At 34.4% G+C, this 19330-nt stretch overlaps 2 protein-coding genes across 3 annotated transcripts; one reads left to right on the top strand and one right to left on the bottom strand.

Annotated features, from left to right (window-relative positions):
* The first annotated feature begins 119 nt into the window (after positions 1-119).
* Positions 120-4801, top strand: LOC129790198 (sodium/hydrogen exchanger 8). 2 transcript variants are annotated; one of them, XM_055827582.1, is made up of 3 exons: positions 120-633; positions 1386-3016; positions 4563-4801. In XM_055827582.1, the coding sequence occupies exons 1-3, from the start codon at positions 341-343 to the stop codon at positions 4583-4585; spliced, it is 1947 nt and encodes a 648-aa protein (XP_055683557.1). In that variant the 5' UTR covers positions 120-340; the 3' UTR covers positions 4586-4801. The 2 variants fall into 2 exon arrangements, with proteins under 2 accessions (XP_055683557.1, XP_055683558.1); XM_055827583.1 differs by having other exon boundaries at positions 160-633; positions 4443-4801.
* A 337-nt stretch (positions 4802-5138) lies between these two features.
* On the bottom strand, positions 5139-14749 carry LOC129790271 (branched-chain-amino-acid aminotransferase, cytosolic). The gene is made up of 6 exons (XM_055827711.1): positions 14238-14749; positions 12436-12651; positions 10756-10965; positions 7460-7997; positions 6369-6523; positions 5139-6295 (listed from the first exon to the last, which is right to left on the bottom strand). The coding sequence occupies exons 1-6, from the start codon at positions 14253-14255 to the stop codon at positions 6107-6109; spliced, it is 1326 nt and encodes a 441-aa protein (XP_055683686.1). The 5' UTR covers positions 14256-14749; the 3' UTR covers positions 5139-6106.
* Between the last annotated feature and the right edge of the window lie 4581 nt (positions 14750-19330).

Here is a 19330-nt window from a genome sequence, read left to right as displayed (position 1 = left end):
CAAGCATTTATGACAACCACTCCAGTGTTATTTTTTTTTAATTCCAAGATGAGAAATTCCAGAGATTTTATAGCAAATCCTTAACGAATTTTCCGTTTGAATTTTGTCATAAAAGCAATAGAGCGCCACAAAACATTCTGATGTTGTGTCATGTCAAAAAAAATTCCATTTTGCTTCTGCGTGGAAAAGGGATAAAGTGCGAAAAAGTGTGATGAAATTTTTCTTGAAATTTATGTGTGATTCAGTGTACAAAGGGATGATTTTTGTACCCAACAACTAGCTCAATCTTTCTACAATACCCTCCAAGTTTTCCAAAAACGTGAAAGTGTGATTTTTTGCCATGAATTTCGCCAAGGCCATAGTATTTGTGGTTTGTGCATTCCTACTATTGGATGCAATTGCCACAGAGAATGTCTCTTCGTCGACCACAGCACCATCTTCATCGACTGTGCATACAAATGTCACATCAACGGAACCCTCAGATACTCCAGAGGAGGCAAACATTACCAATGCGGACACAGAGCATAGTAGTAGCGCAGTGAATCCTGTGAGTCCGTCTACAAATAATACGGAATCACATGATTTACCCGATACTGGAGCTGTTGAGAGGGAACACAACAGTTCTCTGAATATGTAAGAAAATTTAGAAGATTTTTTTTGTACTGTAAAGGTTTTTAACTTCGTAAACAAATTAAACTTACCTTTTATTTCCGTTTTTGTTAAAATTTCGTATTGGTTTGTTGTAAAAGGGATGTTAAATTAAAAATCACAATATGTTATAGGGTTTTGCCCTCACCATTTTTTGACCTAAAACAAAGTATGTTTTCTGTGGAATTTTCGGCTAGAAGGATCAAATTTTCTTATTCTTTCACTACTTGACTACTCATGGAATATATTAGATCGATTTGCGATAGATTTTAAACAATATTTTGTCTAATATCGAGTAAAAAAAAAGAATTTTACTTCTTGAAACTTTTCTCAACAGTTTATGTAGAAATAATTGAATGGACTGAAGTTAGCAGAATGTCATGATAGTTCGATTTTGAACATTAATTTTTCAGATGAAACAAAAACATTGAAACATTAAATTTTCTCATATCGATATTTATTTTATGGATAATTGTTACAGGATATTTTAGAGAGTTAAAATGTTTTCTTTGGCCTTTTATACGTTTTAATATAGACCTCCATAATAGGGAAAACATTTTTTTAAAAAAATTTAAATTAAGGAAAGAAAATCGAAGAATTAAAAAAAATCTGCAATAATTCCGTAATGGAACAAATATAACGAATATTCTTAATCCTGACAAAAACTAAAAAAAAATTATTATATTTAAACAAAAATTAATTTTCATTTTAATTTATTTTCTTTTTCTTCATTTTAGATTCTTTGTGCTATGCGTCATCGCATTGGGCATTCTACTGATTCACTGGATGCTGCATACAGGATTTCAGTATCTACCCGAGAGCATTGTAGTGGTGTTCCTGGGAGCCCTGATTGGGTTGCTCATAAATGCCCTTTCGGAGGGCAACATTTCAAACTGGAAGCGCGAGGAAGTCTTCTCCCCAACAGCCTTCTTCCTCGTTCTCCTACCACCAATCATCTTTGAATCCGGCTATAATTTGCACAAGGGAAACTTCTTCCAGAACATCGGCTCAATTTTAGTTTTTGCCATAATCGGAACGACAATATCAGCCCTCGTTATTGGCACTGGAGTGTATATCCTGGGTCTAGCGGATGTTGCTTATCATTTCAACTTTGTGGAGTCATTTGCATTTGGCTCCCTCATTTCGGCCGTTGATCCCGTGGCGACTGTTGCTATATTTCATGCTTTGGACGTTGATCCAGTGCTGAACATGTTGGTGTTTGGAGAAAGTATCCTCAACGATGCCATCTCAATTGTCCTGACAACGACAGTTATGGAATCTGCCAAGTCATCAGCTGCAGATGTTGGAACAGGAGAGGCAGTAATCGGTGCCTTCTACACCTTTTGCATGATGTTCTTCGCATCAGCTGGCATAGGGGTGGTATTTGCCCTTATCAGTGCTTTGTTGCTTAAACACATTGACCTTAGGAAGCATCCATCGCTTGAATTTGGAATGATGCTCGTTTTTACATACGCTCCCTACGTTCTGGCTGAAGGCATCCATCTATCAGGCATCATGGCAATCCTCTTTACTGGAATCGTCATGTCGCACTACACCCATTTCAACTTGTCAACTGTTACGCAAATTACCATGCAACAAACCATGAGAACACTCTCCTTCATTGCTGAAACGTGTGTCTTCGCTTACCTAGGTCTGGCAATCTTCTCCTTCCAGCATCGCTTCGAAGTTTCCCTAGTCATCTGGTCGCTTTTCTTATGCTTAATTGGACGAGCATGCAACATCTTCCCACTTGCATGGTTGGTTAATAAATTCCGCGAGCACAAGATTACCAGCTCAATGCAGTTCATCATGTGGTTCTCCGGACTCCGTGGTGCAATCTCCTACGCCTTGTCTCTTCATTTGGATCTCTCCAGTGATGATTCCCGTCATGTAATCATCACCACAACACTTATTATCGTCCTATTCACAACTCTAGTCTTTGGGGGTTCCACAATGCCCCTACTGAAGTACTTACGGGCAGGGAAGAAGCAGAAATCCACGAGATCTCTTCGTAGAAATAGCCGTCGACGTCGCGATGTTCCCATTTCGCTGTCAAAGACTCGCGAATGGGGTCAGGCAATTGATTCGGAACACCTGTCGGAGCTTACGGAGGAGGAAGATGTAGCCTTCTCGAAGACACGCCTTGGTGGTTTTGCGCGCCTCGACAGGAAGTACTTGACGCCATTCTTTACGCGTCGCTTCACAACGCAAGAACTCCACGACTGCAAAAGTCAGATGGCTGATTTAACCAACAAATGGTACCAGGCAATTCGTGTTTCACCAGATCACACGGATGATGAGGAAGACGCAATCTCGCGACAGACTGATCTCGGATCCTCACAGTCCACCTTGCCAGTGGGAACGCCAAGTAAAATATAAGTTGTTAATGGTGAGAGGGGTTGCATGACTCGAATTCTGAACCATTCTTTCATTTCCCACGAAAAAAAAAGTCTTTATAAAAGATTCGTTATAATTTGGCATTTTAGTCATGAAAGGGTTAATCTAAACACCAAAATAGTTCTACGATTCTTTACGAGGTGATTTAATTCAATAGTTACGTAGGGAAGACCGAGGTAAAAAAAGTCAATTTGCATAAATCCTTATCTGCAGGATTCCCCAAGGACAAGAAAATTTCCTCGATAGGTCATTCTTATAGGAAATTTCCTGGCCTACAACTTTGTCTCAGATTATTTTTCTCTATCTCCACGGGAAATATGAGTTTTCGAGCTTTTTCTGAACCCTTCCGCTTCTGACTTTTTTTAAACGCGGCGGGTAAATATAGTCACCAGTTGGCTAAATAAAGTCGGTCGAATTTTCCGACATTTCCAATGATTTCCCACCTGAGAGATTAACAGTAGTTGATAGCTAAACTTCTCACCTTTTGATTCGCGACAAGGAATTTCACTTTTCTATTCACTAAAACAAGGAATTTTGCGATTTTCTCAAACACGCCATTTTGCAACAAATGAATAGAAAATATACCAAAAATTTCGATCTCCCATATGATTTACATGGGATGACTAGATCTACCCCAAGGGGTATGTTTTGATTCAAAAAATTGTAGAGAAAAATCATTAAAAGTTAATGAAAAATACACCTTGGCAACGTTTTCTGCATTAACCCAGCTAGTGAGAAAAATTATCAGATTGGAAAATTACTAGGGGAAAAGTATCGGAAAACGCGTTTTTCTCAATACGCAAAAGTTTGGGAAATGGGGCAAAAATTTATTTTCTTTTTTAACTCCTAAAGTACTGATAGCATAACCTCCAAATTACTGTCAAAAATTATAGGTTGGTAGGGCTTTCCACCAGAATTTTTTCCGATTTTTCCGATTAATAACTTCGGAGAAATTGGCATTTGAAAATTCGAAAATGACTTTTTTTACCCCGGTCTCCCCTATATGAAATATTCTAATTGGGTGCTGTGTTAATTTTATGATCTTTCTCAGTCATTACGTGTTAATTTAAATTATTTTGGTAAATTTAGTTACAGTTGAAAGGTCAAAGTATTAGGTACACTCGGTACACTAAATGTTTTACGTATAATTCAAAACATTTTTATGAATGGTCGTACAGAATTTACGTTGTTGGTTTTTTGTTGCGTAAATTTTTGTTCTTCATTAGCCTCATTACAATTCTAAATGAACTTAGCCTGGGGATTCCCAGAAATCTCACCTTATGCAAATATCTTCATGGTTTACTTCCCCTCTATTGGGTCACTGATAACAATAAATGGTTCAAATTGCAAAACTACGCCACTTTACCGCTACAATCCAGCTACAATGTAATATACAGGAGTTCCTAACTAAAAAAAATATCTGCGTGCCACAAACGATGGATGAATGAATGGTTCAGTATAGAAGACTTGTGCAACTCCTCCGGAGGATTCTTTTAGAAATTTTTGTGACTATTTAGAAAGATTTTTGAAATGGCTTTAAAACGACGAAAAAGTGTGACTTTTTGTGATACGAGAAGAATTTGTCAAGGGAGCTTTTTTATAATTTAATGCTTTCCAGGTGTATTTTAGTATGTAAATTTATTTAATCTATTCCAATGAATTACAACAGGTATATAACAATCAGAAGAAAACCACCTTAGTTGAATTTTATTACTGAAAAAGAAGTATTAAATAAAATATTTTAATTTCAAGAAAACTTTTTATTTTGAACTTCAACGTATATTTCGTGATTTCTGTGAAGGTCTCGCGTGCATTCTTATGGTCTTCTTTTTTTTTTGGTCAGAAAATCGTATATTTGATCAGGAAGAAAGTCTGAGGCTCTTCAAGTCTCTCAGGGCTTTTTCTGTCTGTGTGTTTTGCAGATAGACATGAAAATTGAGCCTCTGATTTTGATGATTCCATAAAAAGAGAAATTTTGCAGCTTAGCAGGTACCTACCTGAATCGCTCGAGACATTCATCCAATCATATCCAACCTTAATAAATTAAGTTGATCACCACGTACCAAGTTTGAGTGAAAAGAAAAAGCAGAAAATTCCTAAGAAATTCAATTTATTTCCAAACTCTTACCTTAACTTATATCAACAAAATTTCCGCTAACAAGTGATATTCTATTTATACAGAAGTAGGTAATTTTCATTAACGATTTTTTTCCAAAAATGAAAAACTTTTCCTTTTTTTTTACAATTAACAAGTATAGTCTTCACAGCGTCTACAGCTTTGTATGAGTTTTGTAATTTAATGAAAATCTACCTCTCACGTAATTTTGTTATTAACATGGCATTCCAAAATTAAAAAAAAAATAATAATAATTACTAAATGTCCTACAGTTATAGCCTAAGAAAAATATGTACAGGGAGAGATATTTTTACAGAAAATTTTACCAATTTTTCTCATCTCGATTTTCTAATTTTTTAATCAATCCTAATAGCTAAGAAATGCACATTTGATTTATTTGTACGACATTGCCTCAGATATTTTCAGTGAAGATCACAAGAACTCTGTTTTCTTTTTTCTTTCTTTTTGGCAAATCATCATAGTAAATTTTACAATATAGGGGATTTTTCTTTTATTCTTTAGAATTTCCATTTAACTACTAAATTTAACATTTAGGAAGGTTGGTATTAAAAATTGCAAATAAATTATGTTTTTTCTCCATCTTATTCACAGCTTGTTTCAAGTTTTATAAACAAATATAAATTCTCCAATAATCAAATTGGAGAGGTGAGAAAAAACATCAAGAGAAGTATTCTAATACACACCTGAATACACATTTAAAAATGTAATAAATAATTCAATGGTACCGTAAAGCAATTGGGAAAATTAATTGCTTATGTTGCTATACAATTTAAAATAATTGGAAGTGTCTCTTCGGAGCCTTCGAAATTGATTTTTTTTTAAATTTTTTAGTATTTCTTCATTCAACGAAGTCATATTTTTTTGGCAATTTGTTTCAATCAAGGAGATAGTGGGAGAGTGAAGAAAAAATTTTTGAGAGTCTTATCAATCGATTACAAGTGCCCATGGATGATCCATCTTGCCATACTGAATGTCTGTCATTGTGACTCTGAGTTGCTCATACACGGGTTTTTCTTGTTCGAGGGTTGGTATATGAAGTTCCTCTCCTAGGTAGCTAATACTCTGCACAGGACACACGACACATGCTGTTCCTGCTCCGAATATCTCCAAGAGCTAAGCAAAGAAAAAGGAAAATATTTAAATTTTCTTCTTGTTCTTAATTGAATAACTTCTTGTAAAAACTCACCCTCTCTTCCTTAACCAGCTGCTTCACCATCTTCATGGTAATCTTCCCCTCTCGCACCTTGTACTGACCCCATGATCTACTGAGTTCTAGGATAGAATCACGCGTAACTCCGGGCAAAATTAATCCATTCAGCGGTGGTGTTATCAGTTCTTTCTCTGCAAAGAAAAAGTCCAATTTATCACATTGATTTCCTATCACAATATGCTTATGATTTGCCAAAGCTTCACATGTTTTATGAGCATACTGATAAAAGTTTGTGTACCAACTCGATATACAATTTTTCTCATAAATGTGTGCAAAATTTCCCAAACTATATACATACAATTTACTACAAATGCCCCTTAGAAAAAAAAATAATACAGTGGATATAAAATTAAACGTCTAAAAGCACTAAAATTTAATTGGTGTGTTCCAGGGAATTAAATTTAACTACTCAAAATACAACTAAAAGTAAATCATATCAATTTTTTATCTTTTCTTAAGCATGTGGTCACTGTTCCTCTAATAAAATACTAATACTTCTGGTTAATTAAACACACTTTTTAGCCCCTGATTGCCTGAGTCCGACCCTGTAAGCTTTTTCATAAACATTCAATAGAATTTAAAAAAAAATATTATCTTTCAAATAAAGTTAAAGCTCCCAAAGAAGAAAGGAAGCAAAGTCGTAAGCAAAAAGTTTAATTTGAACCATATTCCCCTTACTTTAAAGACTGTCGAATTCCATGATCTCAAACGCAAATAAGAATTACTTTTTCTTGCAAAATCATCAAAAAATATCTTTAAACCTTTTTACCCCATCGCTCTAAGAGTTGTTGAATTTAGAGGCATTAAAGTTGCAACAAAAAAGGCAAAGAGAATATCCGGATAAACAGGAGAAATTATACTTGAAACACTCAACAAGGTGAATGATTTCAAAATGTCTTTCAAAATCATTAAATTTTGCATGAAAAAAATTATGTTGAAATAATTTTTAAAAATAAAATATTTTCATTTTGGCGCAAATTTTATTAAAAGTTTGATAAGAAAATAGATGAAAATTATGGAAAATTAACTAATTTTAAGTACTAATAGAAGTTATAAACTTAACTCACCTCCATGATCATTAATGTACACCATGAAGACATTCATAACTCCCACTTCAGTCAATTCGTGATCTTCTCCGTAGAGCCAGAGAACTTGCTGGAGACCCTTCTTGGCTGCAGCCTGTTGCACGTAGATCGTGGGTGCGTAGTTGGAACCGAGCTTTCGATCACCCGCACCACCGGGCCATGCACGAACATACTGAGGATCAGCCAGGAGGGAGACACCACCCGTGGATTTGGGGCCGAAGTACGCTCCCACGGGGCTGAGAATGGTGTAGAGGAGGGCTGAGTCGGAGGAAGCAACACCCAGGGTGGGTTCAATACCAATCAGGGTGGGTCGAATGTACAAGCTGGCGCATTCTGTGTGTGGCACCCACTCCTGGTCAATTGAAACGAGTCGTGCTAAGCACTTTACCAGCTCAAGACCCTCAAAAGTGGGTAAGCCACACCGACGAGCTGTTAGATTCATCCTCTTCATATTCATATCTGGACGGAAGAGGCGAATCTTTCCATCGACTCCGCGGTATGCTTTCATGCCTTCGAATAGCTGAAAGAACAAAGAGTGGAAAAAAGATTCGTTTATTTCATTCAAAACTTTTTTTCTGCGCGCTGCTATCTTTACTAATTGACGTCACACATTTTGGCAAGCTTAAGGTTGTTGCCAAGAAGTTTAAGAACTCGCATTTATTCCTAAATCTTTATCAGTTTCAACTTGTTTACGGAGGCTGCAAAGAGTATTGATAAAGACAATTTTGCTATCAACTCTCCATCAATAATATTTATTTTTAGTACATCAGGCTATTTTAGTTTTTTTTTAATAGTCCCAAGACACAAATATATGGTGACCTTAGGGTCTAACTTCAGAGCTACCGTTTAATTTTTAATATATATTTTACATTTATATAAATATTTTGAGAACTAGAAAAATTCCTATAGGACTTTTTTTCACAAATAAATATTTAATCAATTCATTTTCATTGCTTAAAAGCCTTAATCGACGTTCTGAAAAAAAGAATCATTAGAAAGTCCTATCGAAAAATTTAATTAATGTAGCAGAGATATGAGAAAATTTTAAAGAAAAAAAAGTATAAGAAAGAAAATGGTAGCGGTCATATTGAGCAAATTCGGAGTCATGCGATAGCAAATTAATGTTCGTCATTAATCTCAGCACAGAGTGTGTTCGCCCAAAAGTGGCTGACGGGCAGAAGAGGCAAAAAATTGCCATCCCGATAACCCATTTGGCCCCACCGATTTGCGCGCGCATCGAGAGGGGGCAAAGCATAATAAAATTTCGGAAAAATTCCCGATTAAATTTACAATTTTATCAGGCGGTGATTAGTGTTGCTGACTATTGTGCGAAACATGGCCCCCATATCAGTCAATCGTTTTTTTCGCGGCTCGTGTAGCTCGCAAATCTTGCGCACGTCAAAAAAGTTCCTCTTTTTGCTGGTCAACACAGTGTGATTAGGAGCAAGTTATTTTCTTATCACGTGCGGAATCTTAACAATAAGTATACGGCGACTTGTTACTTTTTGGGTTTTCCTCCAAAGCCACACCTCCGGATTAATCAATGAAACACCCTCCTGTGCAGAGATCATTCATAAATGTGTCAAGAAAAACTAAATAAAATATGAACGTTATAAAATACATATATAAAAGTAAAGTAAAATATATATAAATGCATAGATATACACATTATATATACATATAAAAATGCAAAGATAAATATTAAATAAAAATATAGCATGGATGGAACAGTATAAAGCGAAAGAACGGTAAGTAAAACTTACGGGCTGTGATTCTTTCTTTGTCAGTGAAATGTGAAGATGGCTGAAAATTGAGGATGGGCAAATTTTGAGGAGAGACTTACTCGCGAGCCGAATCACAGCCAACGCGCCGAAATTTTGAAGAAAGCCTTAATCGTGGGGGGCGTTGGCTGTGATTCGGCTCACGAGTAAGTCTCTCCTCAAAATTTGCCCATCCTCAATTTTCAGCCATCTTCACATTTCACTGACAAAGAAAGAATCACAGCCCGTAAGTTTTACTTACCGTTCTTTCGCTTTATACTGTTCCATCCATGCTATATTTTTATTTAATATTTATCTTTGCATTTTTATATGTATATATAATGTGTATATCTATGCATTTATATATATTTTACTTTACTTTTATATATGTATATATAAAACGCCCCGCTTCGCGGGGCGTTGGTCTTATGCAACTCAAGATATGACATGTTAACTTTAAAACGCGATATCTCCGGAACGGCTACATAGATTTCCTTCATTTTTGGCATGATGAAAGATATTATAGTCAACTATAATATATCAAAAAATGAAGAAATTCTATAAAGCCGTGCTCGAGATATTCATCGAAAACTCATCGAAAATTTTATTTTCGATTTTAGCGCTACTTGCGGTCATTTTTTGAACTTGCGATGTTCCGAGCAGTTGTAGGGCTCGTTAATATCTTTCATTTGAGCCCGAGTTGATCAAAATAGGTCAAGCCGTTTTCGAGTTATGGCCGATTTTCGATGAAAAATTGTGACAGCCATATTGGCTAAACGGCTTGACCGATTTTCGAAAATGAGGTATCGTTGGAAAGGTCTTGATGGCCTCTACAACATATCAAAATTTCAGATTTTTAGCTATTACAGGGGCTGAGATATAGCGAAAACAAAATTTGACAGTTATTCAAAATGGCGGACGCGGGGGTGGGGGGTTGGATTTGACCTCATAATCGGATGTCTTCCACCCGATATATGAACTTTGCCGTTGACCGCAAGTCTCTATCTATTACCGTTCTCTTGTAATTTAGCAAAAGGTTCCGGCCGGCCGGACGGACGGACGGCCGGCCGGACCAATTTTTGGCGCATACGTTTTTTGGAATGTGGGGACCCTAATTCGTGCTCATCCCAAGTTTGAGCCCGATCTGACGACTTTGCATTTTAGAGTGTACACAGAAGCTGTGCTTCTTTGAAGAAAGAATCACAGCTAAAAGCGATCGCGTAGAAACTTCGAGTTCATTCATTCATTTTTTTTTAATAAGAATAACTTTTTAGTAGTGATTCATTCTTCAAAAGTTTCGTATTTATTTTTATTTCCTGACTTTTTATTCTTCTTTTTAATAAACGACAATAGTCTGTATTAAATTGACGCATAAAAATTTGTCAGAAGTGTGACCTAAAATAAATTATTATTAAATAAAACGTATATTTAAAAATAAATGTTAAACCCCTTTTTAATCATAAATTAACAGCCAACAATTTCTATTGTTATAATTTTCTTTAAAAAATCCAGACTCACCTCAACGGCATAGTGGAAGACTTTGGCCGCGGGATGCATGACCAAATTTTCCAGAGGTGTAATTTCTGGTTTTTGCCATCCACCCAAACTTTGATGGTGGAAAATCTTCAGCATGTGATCAGTGAAGAATCTTCCAAATCCCATCTCATCTACATCTGGCTTTGTTTGAAGTTCATGTGGGGCTGCCAATCGTACACTAAGGTCCGAATACTGCAAGGATAGAGAAGAAAAGACAATTAAAAAAAAATGTTTCATTTACTTCCAATCCTAAAATGATTCTATTTTTGAAAATTAGAAAATAAAAGTAAAGAAGACAGTTTTGAAATAATTACTGAACGTTTGTTATGCAACGGTTTGTTATTTTGGAAGAAATTTTGTTGAAAAAACACGAACACATAATAATTCTATTTAGGAATATATTGCGCAAAAATAATAACAATATTTTAAAATGAAAACAAGGTTAAAGACGACGTTTGTAATTTTGGGGTGATGTTCTTTCAACGCAAACCCTGTCAATCTTTCAAGATCATTACCTTTTTTTTAGATTGCGTTATAGAAGAATATTCTTAAGCTAATCACCCAAAGTCAGATCATTTCTTAGATTTTTTTAAATCTACAAAAAAAGCAGAAACTACGTCGCCTATAAGAGTTTTAATAGTAATTTCATATATACTCAACAACAATAAAAATAAGTAAGAAAACCCGACGTATTTTTCCTTATTTTGTTCTTGTAAAAAAAAAGACGCAAAAAGATGTTACTAACTTCAAAATTGTCTTATCTTTTTTTCTGATTTTTTTTGCGACGCGAGTTGATTATGTTTTTGCAAATTAAGAGAACATTTCGACAATTAAGATGTTTTTTTAGTATCATACAAGTAAACAGATGTATCTTAATACGGATATACTTTAGTTTACTAAATTCAAACTTATATTCACTAGAAAAACTATAAAAAATGAATTTCCTCTTTTGTCCTCTTTTTTTTTCTTTTAAAGAGTTCTAAAGAAAGATTAATTTACGGAAATATTACTTTTAAGTATTTTTTTTAAAGCTGCTGTAAAGGTTTTCTTTTAATTCTTTTTAACTCATAAAATTATAATAGGTAGTTTTAGATTAATTAAAATTTCTTTAAAAAGTAAGAACAAATAATTTCTAATGAGAAAATTTAAAGTACAATAAAGAATTTTTAACTTCTATGTTTTCTGTGAGTAAGTGAGTAACTTCTATGTTTTCTAAAATAAATCTAAAACTCTCTTATGTTATCACAACAACAAGAAAAGTTAGAGCCCTAATTGTAAGTATAGGCGTGAGAACTTTTCTTAATATAAGAAAAAAAAGCTCCAAAGAACTTAATAAAGATTTTATTTGTGAATTAAATCTTTTTATTATTCAATAATTTGCGCAACTATTTAACAAGTTAAGCGGATATTTTAGCTCATAATTCGTCCTTGTATGTGAATTTACAAACTATTCCTCAAGATAATTATTCTGTTTATCTCATAACTGACTTTCTAAGAGAATTTATCACAACAACATTTAAATTAAATGGTTGCAATCTTGTGAATCTGATTTGCAATGTACTTGATAAATTTCTCAAGTGCTACAATTGAAAATCCACAAATGGTCGATTAATTAGATTAATTATTTGCTCTGTGTGCATGTATGTATCAAAGAAAACTCACTGAAAATTGTTGTCCAACATTTGGGGCATGTTCGATTGGTTCCAAAAGGGATGTAGCCGTCGATGTGAATTGTTTGGTGATCTTGATGCTGGTGTCTTCATCCTGATTTGCAAAGGCGGCTGCAGGTCGTGCGGCATTTGAGGAGCACAGGCGAAGTTGCTGCTGCAGAAATTGGCACAGTTTGTGTTGATTCTCGAGTACCCGGCGACACAAGTGCTGCAAATAAATCATTAGCAATGGTTTAATGGTCTGAAATTGCCACACAGACACGAATGCACGTGCCAGCTGATCACGGCGATTTTGTTTATTTGCCTGCAAATAGTTTTGTTTACTGCTAAAGGGAGTAAAACCGACACTATCATGTCAATTATAATTTCATTGTGCAGAATACCACCACAAGTGCTATTTAGTCAAAGGAGTTCGCGACGCGATGCAAGGTTATAGGAAATAGACAAATTGCACGAATAACAAGATATGGTGCAGCGGGCTTGGCAACCAATAAATGATCTATTTGTAAAACGGGAAACTTTTTTTCTACATTATGCAAGACTGGCAGATTTTGATACGATTTTCTTATTTTAATCACAACACACAATTCTCAGATTAATTCGATGACGTAGTGTGTATGCCAATCACATCATGCTACAAGTCAAGAGACCTCCTTCACGTGCAGCGTAAAACTATTTGCGAATGCTAAACCCTCACAATATGTTTTCGCCTAACAATCATGGTGGAAATTTCTCGAACATTTTCTAAATGATCTGCGAACATCTCAAAATAAATCATTTTGAGCTATTTCAAGTCGAAGGGACTTTTGTATATAAAATGCGAGACATTTTTTTTTCCTTATGCAAAATTGGTAAGGGTTTCATCAGCTAGTATGATCATAGGTTTAAAAAGTTTAAAGATCATCTAGGAGGTCTAGATCAAAGCTAACTGATTTTATTACAATTTCATCCAATTTTTGATCATTTTATCGAAAGGATTTTAAATTTTCTTTGCAACTTCTTTAATCAGTAAATCGCTTTTAATATAGCTTCAGAACTTTGAGGATTCTTCTGGTAATAGTAAATTGTAATAAATTCCACATCTTTTCATGATTGTCGAAAGAAAATTTGGAAAAACATTTTTAAGAGAAAATTAACGTCAAAGTTTGAAGTCAAGTCTATCAATCCTCAAAGCGCTAAAGAAAAGGCAAAATCGTAAAAACCGTCATAAAGAAATAAGAACAAAAATCTTGTAACCAAGCTCTTTCAGAATGATCTTCTTCGCAATGTTCACGAAATATCATTCGCGATTGCATCGGAATTTCCAGTTCAGTCTCACTCAACATACGATCCATGATCTTGAAAAACTCCCTCCAAAAGATGCCAAAAATAGGATTATTTTGAGACCGAATGTCTCTCCATCCAAATATAGTTGTTTCTATTTTTTTTCACATCAACAATGTGCGTAAATTTCGTGTTAAACACCAAAAGTTTAAAAATAGTCTGCATAGCGTTGGGTTTGATTGAATTTAGGTGCGCAGAAATTGATTGAGTCGCACTTTGAGGTACAGGAAAATCGCGAAGTAATTGATTGGGGGTAATTTGAAATGGTGATTTTTAGACGTAGTCTGTACTTCATTAAAAATTCACTAGTTGTCCAATTAAGTGCGATATTTGCATGGTTTGGCGCACAATATTTTTGAGGGTAGAATTTTTCTTTTTTCACATAACGATCCCACATGGATTTTTTGTGTGACTGATCCACGTGGAAGAGTTCTATTTGATTTACTTTGTATAACATTAATGATTTCTCACCTTACTTCTAATAACCATCTTCGGAGAATTTGGCAAAAATTATACTTTTTCACTTCAATAAATGTAAAATTATAATGTCTAGAGAGACACACGAGTATATCACAGATGTTTTTTGGATGTATTCCAACTATTTGATCTTAATCACAGTCTCTGGACTGAAGATTAACTTCTTCGTTATAAATTACTTCTTGATTGAAATTTAATTGAAATATTCGTTGTAAATGTTCGCCCTCTATTCACTTCTTGGGCACAATATGTCTACGAGAAAAAGACTTTTCCCTTTTGGCTTTTCTCGCCACACTAATTAAATGTCTTCAGATCGTTGAAAATATAATCTCACAGGGGGCGACAAAAATTGAGAAGTGAAGATTTTCTTCTGCAGTGTTCAGAAATAGCTTCTACTTCTCTTTTAGACCTTCTCGGAGCACTAACTTTTGCAGACTGAAATATAGGAGTGACTGCCGGTGATTATAACCCAGAGTCGGTGGCTAGCCCCATGTTAATATGGCAGCACTTCATTCGGGTAATCAGAGTGTTGGTAAATGTGTTGGGATCGGTTGGGATTGTGTATGTATTTTTTGCGATTTTATTGCTATCTCAAACAACGAAGAGAGGCGACTTTGCATGATAGACCGATAGTGCTAATGGTCCAACAAATACCAAAAGAAAAGCCACATGAATTGGATTTGAAAAGAATTCAACCACAGACACCATCTGCGGGGATTTCATATTATACGGGCGCGGGATGGCTAAAAGGCAAAAAGGAAAAAACACACATGTGGTTTGATAATGAAGATGAAGAAAGAATTGAATCTTTTGCTTGCGGGACGCGCTATACAGCTCCATTATCTTCAATTGGTGTATTGAAATTTTTCCATTATAGCACTTAAATTGGGAGGAAAAATGCAAATTAGAGGAGTTCCTAAAATAAACATTTTTCGCTCGTACGTGACCTTGTCCGTTTTGCTTTTTTGGATTTCGCATGGAACATTCTTTTTTCGCATTTCTCGAACGTCCCAAGAGAGCATATTTATAGATAATGTGAGCTTTTACCAGGCGTCCCCATCGCGAAATGCTACATGATCAATTTCCTCAAGTCATTGAGTGAGAGAGAGGCAATAAAACTAGATTCGCGAAAATGGGAGAGGTTAATGCTTGGAAATATTCCTATTTTTTATACATTCAGAATTAATGTTTGGCGATATGTTTTGAGATTTTTTTTCATCATTTGATGAGTTTTCACGGTTAAAAAAATTGAGAAGAAGTTTTAACAATTTCTATTGGACTTTTCTCAAGCTCTTGATTTTCCCAATTAACAAAGCCTGATTTAGCTTACGTTTTTTTTTTTAATTATCGGTGTCTAAACTTTTAATTTTCTAAAAGTTATTCTTATATTTTGAGATTCTGTGTTGTATCATTTTATTGTCGAATTAAAAAAGAGAAATAAAATATTTTATTACCTATCTAAAAGAAAGGAGACTTGAATCTAGAAAGACTTTTAATATTTGAAAAATAATATACGCAGTTATGTATACTTTGTGGATAACTTGGAAAATTTATTAAATAACTCCTTTAACAATTTTTAGCAATGTTTTCCAAGTTATCAATAATTAGTAAAATTGTTTTGATCAATTCATGTTTTCCAAGAATTTTTCTAAAGGCTTTAATTTTTTTTTTTAAAAATTAGCTGATTTGACGAAATTCAAAATTTTTCTGCTTCTCACTCAACTCACGTCACTATTCCAACAGTTTTATTAGTTTGAAAAACTTTCCGAGTTTATGGTTGTCTTTCCGGTCTTTAACAGTTTAAAAACACGAAAAAGTAGATTCTCAATTTTAGATTAAGAAAAATAAGCATAAAGTTATTATTTTCTTGTTCTATACCTAAATTAAACTTTAAGCTAACAATAAAAAGTTTTTATTTAGAAAATATCAAAAGCTACGGCATAGTTTTTTAAAGCTAAAAAAAAGGCTTGTGCAGATACAAAGTCCATAACTAACATAGAAATCTGCGTACATAAGAAAGGTACAATTTTTCACTTTTTTTTCTTTTTCAATTTATCAATCATCCTGGGAATTTAATCTCAATTCATGATAACGCTTGTTTTGCACCCATCGCCCTGCAATGTGTGCCCCCCTTTGAAGCGCAAAATTCCTGCGCGTCACAAAAATTTCTCATGCGAAAGATTTAGCATTCTCACATGACACGGTGAGTATGAATTTAATCCTTTCCTTAATTACCTACATTTATCTCTCTTCTGATTGTGCGTATCTTCATGAATTCTTTGTTCTTGACTGATTTTCACCACCCTTCCTTTTCTTTCCCCGATTGGATTCACATGGGGATATATGTATATATATATTTTGAAATATTTTGAAAGAGAAATCAATGACACGTTTTTCGTCTCTTTCTCATGAGCAATGATCAGCACGCGATTCCGTTGATCACATTTCCTTCATCACATTTTTTCGCAAGGGTCACATGTCGTCAGTGAAATGTTTGCTGCTCGAGGCGTTTTGCGAAAAATAAAGCCTCGAGGACTTACGTGGAAAAATCGTACGATTTGTTGATATGATAGTGGGCAAATCACAACGCAGTGAAAAGAACGTAAATAAACCACTTAAATCTTTCTCTCAGAATTAGTCCAAGTTATAGTGAGTGCGCAAATGTTGGCGGAAAATATGATCAATATTTTTTTCTCTTCATACATACATGCTCAACATGGACGAAACCTTGATGGAGCTCATGCAGATATTTGAACAAACAACGTCACATTAGTGTGATATGGAATTCAGAGGCTCGTCAATTGGGATAAGAACGCACGCGTTTCCGCTCAAAAGCTTAACAATGAAGGTTAAGCGAAATTTTCCTCATCAACCCAATTGAATTAATATTTATCCAACTCTGTGGTTTCATCTTATTCAGCCATACCTCCACATCAGCCATGTTAATGTATTTCGAGGTGAAATAACGTGCAAAATGGCATGTTAAACTATATGCCTTCGCGACGAGCCCAAAAATCTCCACCAATCGCCATGTGAGGCTGAGGTTGAATTTTTCTTGTGAAAAACAAAACAATCAGCACGAGATAATTATACGCAGAAAGGGGCAAAGAAGATAAAAATAAATACGCCAACATTGCAGGATCGACGCACTACATTGATAGTGCGAGTCAATGATGTTGATGTGGTGAAGGTTTCGTTGAGTTGTACCAATTATTTCAAGTAGAGATTCTTAAAGGAGTGACGTGAATTTTGATCAAAACAACAAACGGAAGCTGTGCAGTTTAGTAGAGTTGTGAAATTTGTAATTGAGTGGAAAGTTTATGATGCCTAAATAGGGAAGGACAGAGTGGATTAAGCCAATTTGCAAAAAAAAAACATTTTTTTATAATATCTCTAAAGCAAGATTCTATTAGTAAAACAATTTTTGAGCTTTTCTTTAACCCGAGTTCCAAAGATCCTTCATGGGTTTAACAACCCTAAGACCTCATGAAAAGGCCGAAAAACAATTTAAACAATTTTAGATAGGCTTTAGTAGATATCAGGGTTTGAGAGATTTGAAAAAGAAAATATTTTGACGAAGTTGTGTCTTTTTTATTTTCATCTGAATACTTTTTTGACTTTTCCTTCAACAAAGTTTAAAAAATATATAAAATATTTTGTTTAAAAATACTTTAAAGAAACTTAATAAAAAATCAACTAAACCTGACATTTTTGCGCTAATTAGTATACTGTTGACTGTTAATAGTTTTATCAGCTGTAAAAGCTAAGCTACTAAAACAAAAGCTCGATGGCATTTAAAAAAATGTATTTTTCATTTTAAAAATTAACTCACATATACACTCAAAAATTTAATTTAACCACCACACTGATAACGTCTAATTAGTCCAGCCATTAGTCTAACTATTAGGAAACCAGACAGATTATTTAAGTTCCATTCAATCCTTTCTTTTTAAATCTTTTCATTAGTAGCATTCGTAGCATTTTATTCTACTATGATAACAGTGTATTAACATTTTGCTTCTCATCTAATCTGAATTTTTTGAACTTGCCTGATAAACTCTAACTCTTCTTCAACTTTCTTTGTATCACCTTTACAAACATTTGCCAAGTTGCACGCGCAGACCAAAATTTTCGTGGAAATAAGAAAGAATTTTTGCTTTGTTGTCACTCAAAATACTTTTTCTACACTTTCCGATTGAAAAACAATTTTTTTTTGCTCCAATTTTTTTCTCTATCTAATGACGATGGATCCCATCGTAGTCATATCTCAAAATAAGAATACCAATGCTACGACTTTTCGGTGAAAAGAAAAGTGTCACACGTAAATAACTCTTGACCGACAATTGACGTCAATTGGGAAATTTTTGTAGGAGGATCCTCCAAAAAAAAAGTCTAAATGATTTATGCTTTAAACGCAGTTCCAATTCTTTCTTTGCTAATAGGATGCATTTTTTCGTGCCATACAATGAGCAAAATTTGCATGCTATGTATGAAATATGCTGATGCAATTAAAATGTTAGATTTCTGACTACGACCGGCAGAAAAGAGTTATAACTGAGAAATGCAATTTTTCTTCATTTTATTGGAAAACTGCAACTGATGGAGACTCTGACCGTGATTTTCACAATAAAACGCAATACTTTGTCTCCTTACGCAACATTAGGTAGGAGTTACAACTTCAATATTTTCCCTATAAATTGGCTAATCAGCCCAAATGTACACGTAGTACGAGCATGATACAAGATTATTAATTCACATTAGATTTGCATGTCATCAAAATTGGACTGATAAAACCATTCAATCAATAATATCTGAGAATATAGAGTGAAATGAAAAAAATGGAAAGAAATAAAATTACAAGAATTTTTTTAAAGTTAGGAATGCGTAGGGGAACGTGGCCCAATTCCGACCTCCTTTGACCTTTTTCAATCCGCTATTACATAAAATTGATAAAACTTTAAATCTAGAAAGATATGAGAGTAAAAAGAGCATTAAATGGGCTTTAAAATGATACCAAATTTAAGAATATTGCTTTTTATTTTATCTAATTTTTTCTCATTCTGCGCGGACATTTGAAGGTCGGAATT

The sequence above is a fragment of the Lutzomyia longipalpis genome, chromosome 2 (assembly GCF_024334085.1).
Source record: "Lutzomyia longipalpis isolate SR_M1_2022 chromosome 2, ASM2433408v1".
In the NCBI taxonomy this organism is placed as follows: domain Eukaryota; kingdom Metazoa; phylum Arthropoda; class Insecta; order Diptera; family Psychodidae; genus Lutzomyia; species Lutzomyia longipalpis.
The sequence above is the reverse complement of the archived record's forward strand: the minus strand, read 5'-3'. Positions and strand labels throughout refer to the sequence as shown.

Bases quoted from the DNA above. Each gene is read 5' to 3' on its own strand.
- LOC129790198 (XM_055827582.1), top strand. From the start codon at position 341: ATGAATTTCGCCAAGGCCATAGTATTTGTGGTTTGTGCATTCCTACTA. The intron at 634-1,385 runs GTAAGAAAATTT...TCTTCATTTTAG, and splicing joins CACAACAGTTCTCTGAATAT to ATTCTTTGTGCTATGCGTCA. The intron at 3,017-4,562 runs GTAAAATATAAG...GTGACTATTTAG, and splicing joins CTTGCCAGTGGGAACGCCAA to AAAGATTTTTGAAATGGCTT.
- LOC129790271 (XM_055827711.1), bottom strand. The intron at 6,524-7,459 runs GTGAGTTAAGTT...TTTTCTTTGCAG, and splicing joins GTACATTAATGATCATGGAG to AGAAAGAACTGATAACACCA. The intron at 6,296-6,368 runs GTGAGTTTTTAC...TTCTTTGCTTAG, and splicing joins AGCTGGTTAAGGAAGAGAGG to CTCTTGGAGATATTCGGAGC.